Source organism: Lonchura striata, chromosome 30 (genome assembly GCF_046129695.1).
Source record: "Lonchura striata isolate bLonStr1 chromosome 30, bLonStr1.mat, whole genome shotgun sequence".
NCBI classification, from domain to species: Eukaryota; Metazoa; Chordata; class Aves; order Passeriformes; family Estrildidae; genus Lonchura; species Lonchura striata.
This window is the reverse complement of record NC_134632.1, coordinates 1,969,757-1,986,649: the sequence shown is the minus strand read 5'-3', so window position 1 is coordinate 1,986,649 and position 16,893 is coordinate 1,969,757. Positions and strand designations below refer to the sequence as shown.

At 52.9% G+C, this 16,893-nt stretch overlaps 1 protein-coding gene across 1 annotated transcript in view; it reads right to left on the bottom strand.

Annotated features, from left to right (window-relative positions):
• The window catches only part of DENND2C (DENN domain containing 2C), a 28,992-nt gene extending 12,348 nt beyond the window's left edge, over window positions 1–16,644 (bottom strand). Inside the window, 9 exon segments of the mRNA XM_021535293.2 lie at window positions 316–497; window positions 2,983–3,027; window positions 3,690–3,786; window positions 6,452–6,619; window positions 6,976–7,088; window positions 7,621–7,769; window positions 9,221–10,025; window positions 10,028–10,151; window positions 16,569–16,644. Of these exon segments, the coding sequence (XP_021390968.2) occupies window positions 316–497; window positions 2,983–3,027; window positions 3,690–3,786; window positions 6,452–6,619; window positions 6,976–7,088; window positions 7,621–7,769; window positions 9,221–10,025; window positions 10,028–10,151; window positions 16,569–16,637 (1,752 nt within the window). The 5' untranslated portion in view covers window positions 16,638–16,644.
• Between the last annotated feature and the right edge of the window lie 249 nt (window positions 16,645–16,893).

Sequence of the window (16,893 nt, the reverse complement as noted above, 5' to 3'; positions counted from 1 at the left end):
AATTAAACAGAAGCCAAAATGTCCAGCCTAAGCAATTCACTAGAAAAAGAAGAGAACCAAAGAAGTAAATGACTTTTGTGAAGTATTTCAGCAGGAGCAAGAACCTCTTGCCCTAGCTCGGTTTTCATCTGTAAAAAGCTTTTTTATTTTGCCTTTTATTAAAACTTTTTTGTTTCCAACACTGTCACAAGAGTCATCCTGCATCTTTTATGCCACCTAAAGTAGCTAAACTATCAAAAGTATAATGCTTGTCTCTAAGACTTTATATGACCAAGCTTAAAGAGAAAAAGCATTAGGTTCCCACACAGCTCCTACCTTGCTGGGGAACTGCTGGATGATGTGTGGTGTGTAGGTGACCTCAGATGCCTTCTTGTGCAGGGACACCACCACGAAGAGCTCGAACAGCCGCTGCTCCTGGAGCTCAATGAGATCCCTCTCCAAGGTCTGGTAGTGTGGGTTCCTCTTGGAGGCCGAGCGCCTCAGGCACCTGTGGCGACCTGGGGAGAGAAATAAATCCCAAACTGTGGGAACTCAAAACGTCCCTCAGACATTTTTGGAGGTTCCAGGCCCCGGTCAGAAGCATTTGAGACCCTGGCAGGCAGCTGGAAACAGCTGGGATTTTGGGTTTGAGCCATGGAATGATTTACCAACCTTGCAGGAAGAACAAGAAGTCACAAAAGTTTAGATATTAGAGTAGAAGTAGTCACAAAGTAAAGGAAAGAATTTTTGAGTGCTGTACAGGGGGGTTTTGGTTTTGTACATGGGGGTCAGAGGGTTTAAGATGCAGGGATTTGGGCCTGCCCTGTCCTCCCTCTTTCTTCTTCCTCACCTCCATGTTCTTGGTGATGTTGGCACTCACAGATTGGTTTAGAGTAGAAAATCACCATTTAATATAGGTAATAGGCATTGGGGAAAACTGTAACCATGTAACACGTAATGTACCATATAAAAGATAGAAATTCACCATTTAATATAGGTAATAGGCATTGGGAAAAACTGCAAACATGTAACACGTAATGTACCATATAAAAGATAGAAAATCACCATTTAATATAGGTAATAGGCATTGGGGAAAACTGTAACCATGTCACACGTAATGTACATATAAAAGACAGCAGCAGCCCTGGGCGGGAGAGAAGAAGCAGTCGGGGTCAGAGAGGATGTCAGGGTGTGTGTGTGCCTCTGCCTGAGCTGTGAGCAAACCACAGCAGCCCGAGAAGAAAATCTTTTAGATAACTTGCAATAAACTGCCTTGAGACCCAACAACAGAAGAATACTGAGCCTTTCTTGGGAAGCTCGGGTTGGAGGAGAGATTTTTCCACCACACGAAGCCACCCCACAAATTAGGGTGGTCTTCGAAACCAAACCAGCCTGTGGCTGGCACTGCCACACTCCTACAGGGCACAGAAGAGGATTCAGCAGTGCCATCAGAGGGGGAAAAGGGATGGGTGGATTTCCACAACATTCAAATTCTCCCCCCATGGGATATGAACCTGTGTCAGCTCCTCATGCACAGAGCTGATCTTCCCCCAGTGAACAAGTGACAGGAGGAGAGGAAATAGCAGATTCCACTGGAAGAGGATCAGATTGGATATTAGGGACAATTTCTTCACTGGAATGGTTGTTATCATTGGAGCAAGCTGCCCAGGGCAGTGGTTGACTCATCATCCTTGGAGGTGTTTAAAAAATGTGTGGATGTGGCACTTGAGGATGTGGTTTAGTGGTGAGCATGGTGGTGGTATTGGGTTGATGACTGGACTTGATGGCCTTGAGGTCTTTCCCAACCTTAACAATTCCAGGATTCTGTAATTCAGACTGGGAGCACTGGCCTGTAAATCCAGAATCCTGCAAATCTGCAGCTCTGAAAATCCCCCCTGAAAGACAGTGAAATTTCTCCTGCTGCCCTGATGTTCTTACACATCTCAGAGTGGCACAAGAGGCTACCAGGGAGTGAAGGCCAGCTGCACCAGGAACTGCCAAGACTCAGGGAGCCACTCCAAACACCAACTCAGGAGAGGCAGAGGCAGCAGCTCCCTGGCCAAGGCAGCCCCAGGCTGGGCTGTCCTGACAGGCAGCACAGATTCACAGGCACAGGCAGGGCCCTCTGACGTCAGGAATTCCTGTGGCCCAGCCACTGTGACACATTCTAGACACTCTCAAACAACTCTTCCATCAGGCAGTGACTCAGTCTTTCTGAAAAAAACTCAATTATTTCTGCTGAGATTCTTCACTCTCCATTACTCTCCTTAACATAAAGAAACGGAACTTCACTTTTTGTTCCAAGTTAAAGCCTTTTGAATGTTTCCCTCCAAGAAAATGAAACACCTAAAATAAAATCATAGAATTCATAGAATCCTTGAATGGTTTGGGTTGAAGGGACCTCAAAGCTCATCCAGTACCACTCCCTGCCATGGGCAGGGACACCTTCCACCATCCCAGGGTGCTCCAAGCCCTGTCCAACCTGGCCTTGGACATTTCCAGGGATCCAGGGGCAGTCACAGCTTCTTGGGCACCCTGTGCCATATCCTTCTGTTTAACCAGCTAAAACCAAGTAGGTGTTTCAGGTCTAGAGTTTGGGTCTATGATCCAGCTCAGGGCATTGGAACAAGACAAATACCCAGGTGAATTCTCCCCAGAGGAAAGGACATTTCACAGCATTACATAAAACAGAACCAAGGGAAGGAATCGGGAGGGAAATAACCTCAAGCAGCAGCAAAGGTGATCAGGAACAACCTCCTACCAACCCAAAAATTACTCTGCTTCTGCTGACTGGCAGATTAATGGCATTATCTCAAGGGCTCAGGGGACAGGGCAGAACCAGAGGTTGGCTTGTCACAGCAACTGTGTCCAGACTTGGCCATGTGGCTCTGAGAGGCTCCCTGGCCCTGTCTCAGCAGATCCCCACACGTCAGCTCATCTCAGCAGGGCCTGAGCCAAAGGTGCAGTGCTGTGGGAGAGGACCAGCCCCTGTGATTCACTCACTTTTGGGCTGATTTTCCGTATCGCTTTCATTCCCACTGGTTTCACCTGAAACACACATAGTTTTCACTTATTAGCCATGCAGAAGGAAGATGGGCAACACCCAAAGTTGGGAAAGAGAGAAAACGTGAGACTCGTCAGATCAACATCCCTCAGGGCTGCCCACCAATCCTGCCCAAAGCATCAGCCAAGGGCAGCTGGAAAATGTGGTACAACAGCAAATTGCAAAGAGCAGAGCTGATATCAAGCCAGTGGTGTCAGTGAATGACCTGCAGGTCAGCTGAACATGGGCAGAGAACACAAGCCAGCTGGTTGGTTGAGGCTGCTATAAAGCTTAATAGAGCTCCTGAGCTGGATAATCATAAATAAAGATCCTACACAATCAGAACAAGGCACACAGACAATGAATGCAGTAGTCACTGGTAGTTCTCGTGCCAAGTGGTTTTCTGAAGAATTTTTGCTTTAATCTGCTTTTTTGAAAAAGCACTTTTAACCAGCAGCCCAGCTCTCTAGGCTCAGAATCCCTCCCCTGTGACAGTGTTAAATTTAGGTTAGGCAGGTGTTCCTTGAGCTGAAAGCTCAATCCCAGCCACAAGTGTGGGGTTTGCACTGCTGAGTCAGCATGAGGTGGTGGTGCCAGGCCAGGGGCAGAGGAATTGTGCCACTCAAGGTGTTCAGAGCACAGACAGTGGTGCTGGAGACCCCAGTACCTTTCACTGGAGCTGCTTCTCTCCCAGCAGGACTGAGCAGCTTCACCTTCTTCTTTCCACGCTTGGAATCAAAGATCTCCTGTATTTTTAGTACCAGCTGAAATCCAAAGCAGAAGCAGAGGTTAATGTGGGGGTCCAGAGAAGGCTCCAGGTGCCAACAGGAGAGCAGCCCAACAGCCACCATCCAAGACTTGGGGAAAGCTGCCCAAATCCTGCAGCAACCCTGGCTCAGAGGCTGGAGCCCTTCTAGCCCAGCTCAGTGGATAAAGAATGAGCACAGATTTCTGCTGCAAGAGAGAGATCCCTGTCAGCACAGCTCCAAGCTGACACCAGACTGTAGAAGCACTCTGAAAAATGTCACACTTGCCTTCCCAAATAGAAGTGACAAACTGTCTGGCATCAGATCTCCATCTTCTATGCAAAGGCACTTGAAAGAACATATCAAACCCTCCATCACTGAGGACTCAGAACATGCTCCCCAGCACCCCAACTCATTCCAAGCCCAGAAAAAGCAGAGCTCTCTCACTGTAGCTTGGGGGTTGGTTTGGGGGTTTGCTGCTGTAGTTGATGTCAGCTCAAGTCTCCTACAGCCCAAGGGAGGCTGCTCCAAGCACAGGTCCTGCCCCAGCTGTTTGCTGGAATGAGAGGTTGATGTACTCAGAGTACCCTGCTCTAGTGGAAGTGGGCCCTGCCATGGCCATGGCAGGGGGTGGAATGAGGAGGAATTTAAGGGCCTCTCCACCCAAACCATTCTGTGATTTTGCACAAATGAAGGCAGCTAGTGGGATAGAACAATGGGTCTGTGCTGCAGGACCACACACCTGGTCCAGTGGAAGAAAAAAGTTGGGTAAAAGCACAGCCCAGTGCAGACTAAGCCACACACACGAAAGAAGGGTCAGCACTTTGACACTCTGTGTTGGCAATCTTCCCTCCACTGGTCACAACAGCCCTAAAGCCAAAGTCCTGACACTTTCTGTGTCCCTGTCACAGCCTGCTCTGTGCTTTCTCCTCACCTGCCCGTGCCCCAGGGGCTCCTGACTCCCCACATCAAAGGCGGCTTTCGCTTCATGGCAAAAGGGATTTACCCTAAATGCAGGGAGCAGGTCAAGTTCATTCCTGCCTCAAGAATTCATTAAACTCAACACAGGAGGGTGAGGCCCAGCCATTTGTCATCACAAATACAGCATAAAAAGAACTATATTAAAGAGAACCTGTTTGTTCAGCTCAAGCATTTAATCCCCACATCAGCAATCTAGACTTAGGCTGTCCTTTTCCAATGGATTTCTCCCCATTTTCTGCCTCAGCCAGCCCTCCCAGCACGAGGAGGCTGCAGGGAACAAACAGCCCACTGCAGAGAGCAGTGCTCCTCCTGCCAAACCTGCCTTCTTTCCCTTTTTAGCCAGCCTTACCAAGGAGATCTTCATTTCTGTCCTGATTTTTGTGCAGCTGAGTCACCACCCTGGGTGTGTTTAAGGCAGCCATGTGTTTCTTAGGCAAAAGGTTTTGTCTTTTTAAGACCCCAGTCCTTTTCTTAACCTCTCAAGCAATCTTGGCTCAATTCCTCATGAGCCAAGAGAGTAAAGTGCTCTTCCTGCATGTAAATTGTTACCAGATTTTTGGAATAGGTTTGCTTTTGGAGAACATTTTATTTTCCCTCTCCAAATGAGAGATACTCTCCATCACAGCATTTTTATAATCTTGCCATCTCCTTCCTGATTTTCCAGACCTAGGGTTTGTTTAAAAATGCAGACAGAAGTTACTTGATACTCCAAAGCACTTTAAAGGTTTGAAAAGTCCTTTGCAGCTGCCCAACTCTACCTCAGTCTTGTGCAATCTGAGCAAATACACGTGATTTTCAGATGAAATAAAGATCTGCTGAAGTGAAATGATTTTACCACAGCAAAAAGAAATCCTTCTCATTACCACAGCTGGAATTTGAGTCCCATGCACAAAGTGTCACCACAGTGGCAGCTGCCCTTCTACAGCACGTGGTGCCTTTTGTCACAGAGGGATGTGAGCTGGTAACCAACAGGAGGATCTAGAAACCTTCCCAAGGCATCAAACTGAACAGTCCTCTGTGTGAAGGTGGGTTAAAAGCCTTCCTCACCCCTCTGGCCTCAGCAGCATAATTGTCTTTACAGCCAGGCAGGAGGGAGAGGCCAGAAGGGACAGCTGGATGAAGGCTTTGTGAAATGCTCTTATCCCTGAGAGTTCCTCTGCACCCCTAAACTATGCAACAGCTGTTCCTGGTGCCAGTCCAGAACTCCAGGCCAATATTCCAAGTAACCAAGGGCCCCACAACTATCCCACAGCTCAGGCCCTGCAGTGGAACACAAGGATCAGCCTGGGAAGTCACTGGAAGCAGAGGACATGTCCACACAGGATTACAGAACTGCCCCAGGAGCTCTCCAAGAGCACAAATCCAGCACCAACACTCCATGGAAACACTGGGAACAAGGCTTAGGTGACAAAGCACGAGGAAGGGCTTGTGTTCACACACAGCCCTGACCTCCAGGCCAACACTGAGCACTCTGTCCACCCATAAAAACACCACTGTGATTCCTGACCAACAAAAACACCACTGTCCCAGCTAGAACTGGCACTCAGACCCCCAAACACCAGCCCTGCCACTTGGAGAGGGAATGGCTGGAGCAGCAATGCCAAGCAGCAATCACCTGCCTGGCCCACAGCTCTGTGGCCACTCACAGCAGCAAGAGCTTGAAATGCCAGGCAAGAAGTGAAGTCTCACACTTGGATCTCACCCAGGGCAGGTTCTTTCTCCTGCTGGCAGCCTCCACTGCTCGGAACAGCTTCCACTCAGACAGAGTGACAGGCAGGGAGGTCTCCTTCCCCATCTTTCCCTGGAAACTTGTCTGGGAGGGCCTCAGCTCCAGCGACTTACGGCTGAGGAAGGCAGGTTTTGGGGGAGGCTGGAAAACAGAAGCAGAAGAGATAGTCAAGTGTGAGATCCAGTGTTGGTCCAAGGTCACAGACAGAGGAGTCAGATTACAGCTGGTAAATCCTCTTCCAAGCTCTCCATCCCACCTCCTCACTCAAGTATCTCACCAAATCTCTCTTTTTCCTACTCTTTTGTTCCTTGGCAGCTTAATCAGCTGTCGTGGCTGTTCATTATACATTATATAGTATTTACATTAATGAAAAGCAATATAACAATAAGGCAAACCAATGGCTTGCAGTGTGGAATGTGAGGCTGGGGGTGGGCACAAAGGAGGGCCCTTGTGGGAATGATCCTGCAAACACCTGACCCTTTAATCCCCCACCCTACCTTGGGAGCCCTGCTGATGCTCCGGGGAGGGGGCAGCTTCCAGACAGATGGGACCTTCCACAGGGGCAAGGGCAGTGCTCTGATATCTTCATAAGGATGGTCTTTTGTAGGACCTGGAAAAAGTATTGGATGGGGGATTTATGAAAGGAGGTTAAACCTTGTAATTTTTGCCAGGGGTATAAGTGGGGAGAGCATGCCAATAACAGGGTCTGAGAGACTTGTTTAAAGTTGGATGAGGTTCTCACCCCATCCTTCTGACCCACTGCCATCAACTTGGCAAACTGTACATGGACTCGGCAGAACAAAACACTTCTTCCCCTGCAGAGCAAGCAGCTCTATTGCAAAGCAGCTCATTTTGGCAGAGTTCACACTGATCTCTGTGCAACACTCGAGCAAAGCATTCCAAGAGCTAATAAAGAAATCAGTTTAGCACAGGCCAACGCCAGTGACCTCCCATGACATCTGAAATCAAGCTGTTCACATGCAGGTGTCACCAACACCAACAAAGAACCCCAGATGGGGGAGACCTTACAAGCCCCAGAGCCGGAAAGGGCCTCGATGCATCCTCACCCTCACTCCTCCCTCCCCAGCACAACTGCCACCCTCAAGCACGGTGAGAGCACCCCCAGAAGCAGAGGCACATACAGATAATGTCCTCGTAGATGTTGTCCTCAGACTGAGTGCAGAGCAGCCTGGATCCTGCTGTGCCATTTGTCTCCTCCCGGGGTCTGTGGGAGCCACTGCCCGCCGGCCGCTTGCGGAAGCCCTGGATGTCCTCAAACTCAAAAGATTTCCTAGAGGAAAACCAGTGTGACTTCTTCCAGAGGCACCTGCTGCAGTTGGTGTCTGCAGTCCAAACACAGTGTGGCCCTCCTTGGGACCATCCAGCACATGGATGCTCCACTCTGGGCTCACGTTTCCAAGGGTCGAGCTCAGCCCCTCACTCCCAGCCCATAGGATGGGGGTGGGAATCAGAGGGTAAAAGAGAGAAAACACGTGCATGGGTCAAGATAAAGACAGTTTGGAAGGTAAAGGAAAGCTGTACAAGCAAGGAAAGCAAAAGAAGGGATTCATTCCCTATTTCCCTCAGTGTTTGACCCAGGGGCTCCGTCATGCGTAACAGTGAACACAAACTCCAAATTTCCCCTCTTCCTGCTTCTTCCCCTATTTTTACTGCTGAGCACAACATCACAGAGTCTGGAACACCCTTGGGGTCATCTGTCCCCACTGTGTTCCCTCCCAGCTCTGCGTGAGCATAGCTCACACACTGCTGTGTTACCAGTATTTTCAGCACAACCCCAAAACACAGAAGCACACAAGATGCCAAGAAGAAAATTATCCCAGCCAAAGCCAGCACACCAAGTGAGTCCTGCTCACCTACTCTGGGAGATTTAATAAGTAAGAAAGGGAGCTGGAGGCTCCATGGCCAAGAACACTCCAAGCAGGCATGGCCAGACCATCCTGTCAAAGGCAAGAACCCAAACCATGTTTTGCAGACTTGCAGCAGCTCAGAACCAGGGCACTGCTTCCTATTGGCCTTTCCTACTCATGCTCAAGGTGCTCATGCCTTTGTGGGTTGGCATTTCCATCCACTTGGCCACTATTTTGAAATTTGGGCACTGAGGCCACAGAAGAGCTGACAGGGATTTAGCCCATCATCATCATAAAAATTGGGTTGTTGCTGCCCACTTTGCCACAGTGGAAGGTTTCAGAGCCTCAGGCCACATCTCTGCTGGTACTCTGCACATCAGTCTAGCACAGGCAGCTCAGCTCTGAGCAGGATCTGCATCAAGCCACCTCAGAAGGGTATGGGAAAGAGGGAAAACCAGCCAAACCTACTGCAAGAGCAGTATCCACAGCCTCCAGCCTTAAGTAGCAAGAGAAACTTTCACTCCCAGAAAAGCCAAACGCTCAGCAGCCACAGTGCCCCAGGAAAAAGCTACTCTGCCACCCCCAAATTGCAGCTGAGGGCAAGCAGCAGGCAGGTCTCTTCCTGGGGCTAGCATACTGCCACTCCACTCTGTTCTAAGGTGTGGGCTGACTTCTGTTTGGAACCTGGAGCCTTCTTTGCAAGGCTGTCAGCAGCAAAAGCGGGATACTTTCACCCAGGAACATCCTTTCCCCATGAAAAGAGGCATCATCACTAGTAGCACCTCCATGAGGACATCATGCCAAACAAGCTGCTTAAACCCATCTAGAAAGTGATTTAAGGAAATGTTTTAGACATGAGAGATGGATTATGTACCTCTGGGCTCTCCCTCTGATCCTCCTGCTGGCTATTTTCTTCTCAGGGCTGTTGGAAGATGACACCAAGTCCCTTCCACACTGCTTTTGCAGGGGAGCTTCCCTGGTGGCACTGGCATCTCTGCCACCACCAGCACCCTTCTCTTCCAGGTAGCGGAAAGTCCTGCGGGGTTTGGGTGGTGGATCAGGAGCCGCCGCCTCCTCCTCTTGCCCCTCAACCTCAGAGTAAATGTTTCTCAAGCTCCTCTCTGCCCTGCAGAGAGTATCCACTCCTTTGATTTGCAGTTCTCTTTCTGTGGAGCCAGAGCTGCCTTGCTTCCTCTGGAGGTCCCCAGGAACAGGAGAGGTTCTGCCAGGCAGGGAGGGATCTGCTCTCCTCCACAGAGCTTGTGAGGTATAGAAGTTCCCTGGGGGCAGTGTCACCCCTGGGGCTGGGAAGCCTGTTTGCCCCTCTCCTTTCTCCTTGGCTCGGGAAGCTGGGCCACCACAGCCCCCAGTCTGCCAGCAGCTCCGTGCATCTTCCCTGAAATCCAACCCCAGGCTCTTTGGATCTTTGGACCGAGCCCTTCTGCCGTTCTCTGTGCATTCTGCCTTCACTTTGGGTAGTGCATTACAGCTGGGATCATACTTTACTCCGAAGTCCTTAGGCTGCTGCCTGTCCTTGCTGGGACAGCCCCGTGCCCTGCCCTCCCACTGGGAGATCTTCTGCTTGATGTTGCGGCAGTGGCTGCGGGACAGGGTCTGGCCCTGCACGGCCACACGGGAGAAGCTGCTGTCCCCAGCCCCCGCGGGGTGCATGGCAGGGCCAGAGGGCTCACACACAGCCCATGGCCAGCCCTGGCCACGTCCTCCTGTGTGCTGCACACATCCAAGCTGGCACCACGCTCCCAAGTGCCCCGCGGTGCCACAGAGTCCGGGCTGGCAGCTCCGACCTGCGGGCAAAAACGAGAGCCATCAGTGGCACCCCAGCCATGCCCCCACCCCAAAGTCCCAGCTGCTCCCTGGCAGCTGCTGTGGAACATTCCTCCCCAAATCACACCCAACACGTGCTCGGGACAGGCTTCCAGAGCTCGCTCCCCACAGGGGCTGTTTGTGCACACATCCAAAGGGAGCTGGGGCTTCACCGGCCTAAAAAACAAACACAGCAGGCACAAAACACTCTGAGGGATCCCAGGCATGCAAACTCAAGGAAATTATTTAATGGCAGAGGAACACAGCAGCGTGGATCTCAGCCAGCCCTTCTGCAGGAGTGCAGCTCCTCCTGATGCTCAGGCAGTAGAGATAAATCCCTGTGGCACCTGAGCTCCCCACTCAGCAGAGACACAGCAGCACACGAGGCACCAGGGCAGCTCTAGAAAAAAGAAACCACATTTGTCTTTCCAGAGAGGAGCTGCTGCTTCACACAGGACCAGAAGAGCTGTGGTGGCTGGGGAAGAGCCTGACTCTGGCAGTGCATCCTCCTCCCAGAAGTGTTCTCTTGCTCCACAGCGTAAGTGAAAACCTGCCTGGTGCTCTGTTTGTCAGCACCTGACCTAAATTTGCCTTCCAAGAGACTGGAGGGCAGTGATGCCCAGACTGTAGCTTGCAGCCAGGAGAAGTTTCAAAAGGCAGAAGAAACAGGTGAGTTCTCATCTTCACGTGAAAAATCACCCCGTGTTTAGATCAGCAGAGAAGGAATACTAAAGAAACACTCTGGCTTCTCCTAGCCAAGCAGAGCCTGCAGGAGCTGTGCTCTTTGAGACTTCCTACACATGTAATCCAGGGGATACAGCACACTTCCTCCAGATAACCCAGCAAGGAATGCAGGTGAAATCACCAGGGAGAACTGGAGTGGCTGTACAGAGCCAGCACCTGCAGGTCCAGCATGGCCTCAATACAGACATCTCATGTATGGAATCCTCAGCCTTGGAGCCCTTTGGCTCTATGTGTAGCTCACAAGGCATCCCAATATTCCCAGATATGCCAGCACAGGTGAAAACTCATCCTGGACAGAAGACAGCAGCCCATAGGCTCTAACAAGCCTTCTTCCTCCCTTTCTCTGGGCAATTATCCCATTGCAGAAGTTCCAACCCTCCAGCTGTATTTAACAACCTCCATTTGCCGCAGGAGACAAGTGCTCAGCTCAGGCCAGGGGCCACACTGGCCCTGGTACCATTCCCCTGGCACCAAGCAGTCTCCCTGCAAAAGGCAGGGAAACAGCAGAATTCCACACATGCACAAAAGCAGAGGATCCCTGCAGAAAACAGCCAGACCTGCTCCAGGTGGGACCAGGGTCCAGTCTCACCGAACCTGTGCTCAGGCTCCAGCTGACAGAGCCAGGGAGCTGCCACTGCCACCCTGGGCACATGTCCTCCACAGCCACTGCCACCACACCCGGCCAGCACTGAGTCACCACAGCCTGGCAGAGTGGGCAGAGCCAGGGATGGGCAGCAAACCACGCTGGGAGCCACGGGAGCTTAAACCTGCCTGGCAAGGGGTCATGTCCCACTCTCCAGGCTGGGTGTGGAGAGGCCCCACCACAGCAGACCCGCACCCTGCCCACTGCTGGGACCACACCTCAAATCCCAGGGCTCAGGGTTATCCCTGGAGCTGCTGATCTGCTTGGCAGAGGCATCTGCAGTGCAGTTAAAAGCAAAACACTGGCCTTGGCAGATGTACTTGACAGCATTAGTGAGAAAGCTCACCGGTCAAGGACATGCCAGGGCTCCCAGGCAGTTCAGGGATGGTTTGGGCACACATGGCACCAAGCCTGGGTTGTGCTGTACTCTCCCCCTCTGCCAAAGGAGCACAGTTGCTGTGGGAAGCAGCTCCCTGCCTCCACAGCGTGGGTTCCTGCAGGCTGGAATTGCTCAACCCATTGTCCCAGACAGCTGCTGGTGACTCTGCCACTCAGCAGTGAAGGGGATAAACTTGGACAATCTGGGTAAGCCCTGAGCTGGGGATATTTGCTCCATCATCAGCCCTCTGTCCCTCATCAGCATTCCAGCCTGTCCTCAGTGCTTCCGTAGCCACTGGAGACCCTCTTCCCACAGCAGCAAGGGGCCCCTGCCCTCTCCTATAAATAGGCATTGTTGCCAAAACATCCTGAGCCAGAGCAGAGCCATCCTTCCTCAATCCCTGTCTGCACAGCCCTGATTAGCAGACAGGAAAGCAGCTTCCCTCTGCTGGGCCACTCAGCTGCTGCAGCTCCAGGATGCTCCCCAGGACCTGGCTGGCAAAGGACAAGGCTCTGCTGGGGACAGCCAGGGGGGACAGGGCTCAAACAGCCTCCCCAGCAGCCCAGCTTCACACCAGGATCCCCCAGGGCCTGCCAAGCCTTCAAACCCAGCACTGCTGGATGCAGGGGTGGCACAGGGAGCAGAGCCCAAAGGAGCCCGCAGGGTGGAGCAGGGGTTTATCCACAGGACTGGGTTTATCCACAGTCCAGCACCTGCACCCACAGCCCGTGCCCACAGCTGCTTTGTTTCCAAAAGCACTGGCTGTTTTCTCCTAAATGCTCCAGCTGTGAGCTCCTCTGGGAGCAGCCTGGCAGAGAATCATGGAATACACTTGGAAGGGAACCACGAGGATCATCCTGTCCAACTCCTGGCCCTGCACAGGACACTCCTGGAGCTCTGGCAGCCTCAGGGCCCTGCCCATTCCCTGGGGAGCCTGGGCACTGCCCAGCACCTCTGGGGAAGAACCTTTTCCTGACACCCACCACCATCCATGAGGACAAATGACTGCACAGAGGAGGCTGAGTAGCCCTGCACAGCTTTCCAGGTGTGTCCACCCTTGCTGTGCCCAAGCTGGGCAGCTCTGCTGGCTGCCAGCCCATCCCACATCCTTCCTGCCATGGCTCTTGTTGGGAAGGCTGCAACAAAAACTGTCTGTGCTGCAGCTTCCTCAGACAAACAGACAAACAGACAGACAGCTCCATTTCTGCTTCCTCATCTCAAGCCATGGCTGAAATCATGGCCTAATGCTCCTGCCCTCTACCCCTGCCCCCATGGTAAGGCACAACCAGGACCTGAGAAACGTGGAGGAGAAGCTCAGCCTCGGCCACCACATGGAATTCCAGAATCCCCAGAATGGGCTGGGCTGGGTTGGACTGGAAGGAACCTTAAAGCTCATCTCCTTCCACCCCCTGCCATGGTAGAGACACCTTCCACTGCCCTATGTTGCCCCAAGCCCTGTCCAACCCAGCCTTGGACATGCAGGAATGGGATCCACGGAGAGCTGAGCACAAACCTAAAGTTCTCACTCAGTGCTGCTCCCTGGACTGTCTCTTCCAAACTATCCATCCAAGGAAGAGAGGAATGCAGCTTTTCACCTGCCCAGGCTTGCTATCAAGAACCAGGTGTTTAATCTCAGCTCATCACGTGAGCCCAGGCAAGAGCAGAGACTGATCTTTGGTGAAGAAAGAGCACACTGGGGTGGTGTGATCCAAGTTAAGTAACTCTTAAATGTAGTCCAGGACAGGCTAAAAGACAGTTCAGGGACACAGAGCTGGCAGAGACCACCTGGGTCAGGCAGCCAGCACTTGTATCAAGCACTGTACAAATCATTCCTGTCACAGAATAACCAGACTTGTGACTGCTTCCATCCTGACCTCCCTTCCAAACTCCTTCAGTGGCCCCAGTGCACTTCCCAGTATTTCCAGAGAAGCCAAATTTATCATCCTTACTGCATCAGGACTTAGAGAAGATCAGTGTCTAGTTAAGAATACTGAATTATTTCACTGGAAGCAGCAGTTTGGGGGAAAATGACATAATTTCTAGACATAACATCACCCATTTCTGCCAAATGACTGCCTCACCGACCCACGTTGTTTGGAAGCTCCCAAAGCAGAAAAATAAGGCACGTTCCCAGCACATGACAGGTAGCTCTGACTCTTTTTCCAGCCCTGAAATCCAGAGAGCACACTACACATTTTCCATGCAAAGCCTGGAGACAATTCCATTTCCTGAAACCACATTCCCAAGGAGAGAAAGCTGCCAGCTCTGCTGTTCCAGGATAAATCCCTGCCTAGTGCTGAGGTCAGGCCCCCCACCAGCTGTGCTGCTGGAACCCCCAGCACCCCGAGCACCCTGCAGCAGGGGCACAGAGAGAACAGAGGCACTGACACAGCACCTTACCTTGTCCTGCTCCTGGGAACACAAACACCGCCTGGACCAGCTCGTGCAGCTCTGAGGCAATCTCAATCCTTTTGTGAAAGCTGTGCAGTCCTAAACCATCCCAGAGCCTTTGTCACCAAGCCTCCTGTGTTAGCAGGCAAATAAAAAGCAGTTTCTGGTCTTGTGCAGTCTAGGGAAGCCAGCAGCTTGTTCCTGGAGGGAAAGGACCCCTTCCAGAGCTCTCAGCTACTCCCATCCTGTTCCTCTCCAGAACTACCCTGAAGCTCCTCTGAACAGCTCTGCCATGCTGATGCCTCAAAGACATGGGCAGTACCAAACAAGATGGTTTTAAATCAAAATAAGTAACTCTCCAGGAATGCAGAGTGCTTAGTCATTTCCATCTCGATACAAAGCTACTCTAACCACGAGGTATTAACTCCTTCCATGCTGCTGCGTCTCCTGCTAAGGCAGGTTTGCTTTATCAGATCCATGGCCACAGCCCCTGGACACAGAAAATGTGCTGCTAATCCAAATTACACAGGAAAAGGAGGTTAAGTCTGACCCTCATGGGTCCTAAGACTTCTCTACTGACTGTCCTTTCCTAAAGTGATGAAATTCAACTTCTTGAAAGCAAGTTTTTCCTCAAGATATAAAAATACCCCAAACCAAAGCACTTCCAACATGTAAGCCCTGAAGGCTGCTACGCCAGGGTGCACATGGACAGAACCCACAATGTACTATTTATAAAGTCGTGGGTTTTTAACCTGACTCACAGTATCTGAATGCCCAGAGTAGCAATACTGACAACAGCAGTTGACTCAGCCCCTACACCCCGGGCTGGCTGCCAGCCCCAGGAATGCTGCAGCTGCACACCAGAAATGAGGCATGGAGTTAAAAATCAATCATGACTTATCCTGGAGCACTTCCTTGGTGTCACCATCAGAGGTGAGGTTCCAAAGGAAAGTCACAAAGCCTGTGTGGCTTTACATGGGCCACCCCAGACAGGCTGTGTGGGGCCACAACCAACCTCTCATTCCTTTGGGAATGTCTCAGCAGCACTGAGGCAGCAGCCCCAGGAGGTTCAAAGGGTGCAGAATAAGGCAGCACCAGAAAACCTCTCAGACACCATTCAGATAATGTGTTCCAGAGCTGCCCACTGAGTCATATCCATATTAGATTATTACAATTAGAAGACTGAGATAAAATATTTGCTAAGCAGCAACGGACAGCACTAGGACTCAAGGTCACATCCAGGTCAGATCCTCCAGCCACCAGTGCTCAAATACACATTTCCAGGGGCAGGTTTTCCTGCAACTTCTACTTCCATCACTCGCTGACGCCAGTCCCAGCTGCGAGGAGGAATTGCTGCACCAGTGCCTGGGCTCTGTCACAGCCAGGTACCCTCCCATGTCACTGGAACTGAGGTGTGTGTGCATGCAGCGAGCTGGGGGAGGCAGGGGGAGGCTGCTCCAGCGTGCCCAAGGAGCTCTGTAACCACCCAGCCCCGCACCTCAATGCAACAAACACAAACAGCCAGTGAGACCTAAACCAGCCCAGTAGTGCAAAGCTCTGTACAGAACCAGAGTGCTGCGGGGGGGACAGACCCTCTGGAGGTGTGACCTGCACCTACAGCAGGCCGGCTCTCGGGCAGCCCCGGGGAGAGACCCTCGGTAGCCCCGGGGAGAGACCCTCGGCAGCCCCGGGGGGAGAGACCCTCGGCAGCCCCGGGGGGAGAGACCCTCGGCAGCCCCGGGGCGAGAGACCCTCGGCAGCCCCGGGGAGAGACCCTCGGCAGCCCCGGGGGAGAGACCCTCGGCCTCGGCAGCCCCGGGGAGAGAGACCCTCGGCAGCCCAGTGGAGAGACCCTCGGCAGCCCCGGGGGGAGAGACCCTCGGCAGCCCCGAGCAGCCCACGCTCCATCGCCCTCACCGGGAGAAGCCAGCGGGGCCCTCCCGTGTGCCCGCCCGGCACCCTCCCCGCAGCCATCCATCCGCACGAGTGCGGGAGACGAACCCACCCCGACCCGAGCGAGCCGGGTCTCCTCCGGGCAGGTGGGGCAGGCACCTGCCTCCTCCGCCCCTCACACACGGGGAAGATGCTGCACCGGCCGCTGCCCGCCCGTCCGTCCGCAGCCGGAGCACGGGGACCCCTCGGAACCCGCAGCCCCGAGCCTGCCGCCACTGCGGGAAGCCCCAACCCCCGGGCCACCCGCTCGCCCTCCCGGCGGAGCCCCCGCCCGGTCCCGCTGCTCACCGCGGCCTCGGCCCGCTCCCGGCCCCGCTCCCGCAGGACGCTCCCGGCGCGCACGGAACCACCTCCCATTGGCTGCTCTGGCCATCACTCAAGCGGTGATCCCGCCTCCCCCCCGCCCCAGAGCGCCAGGAGCCGTTTCCTGTTGGTTGACGTGACCGTCACTCAGAAAGAGGCCCCGCCCCCGCCGCGCCCTGTCCCGTCTCTCCGCGGCCTCGGCCCGCTCCCGCAGGACGCTCCCGGCACTCACGGAGCCGCCCTCCATTGGCTGCTGTGGCTGTCACTCAGATGAGATCCCACCCTCACCCCGCCCCAGAGCGCACTGCAC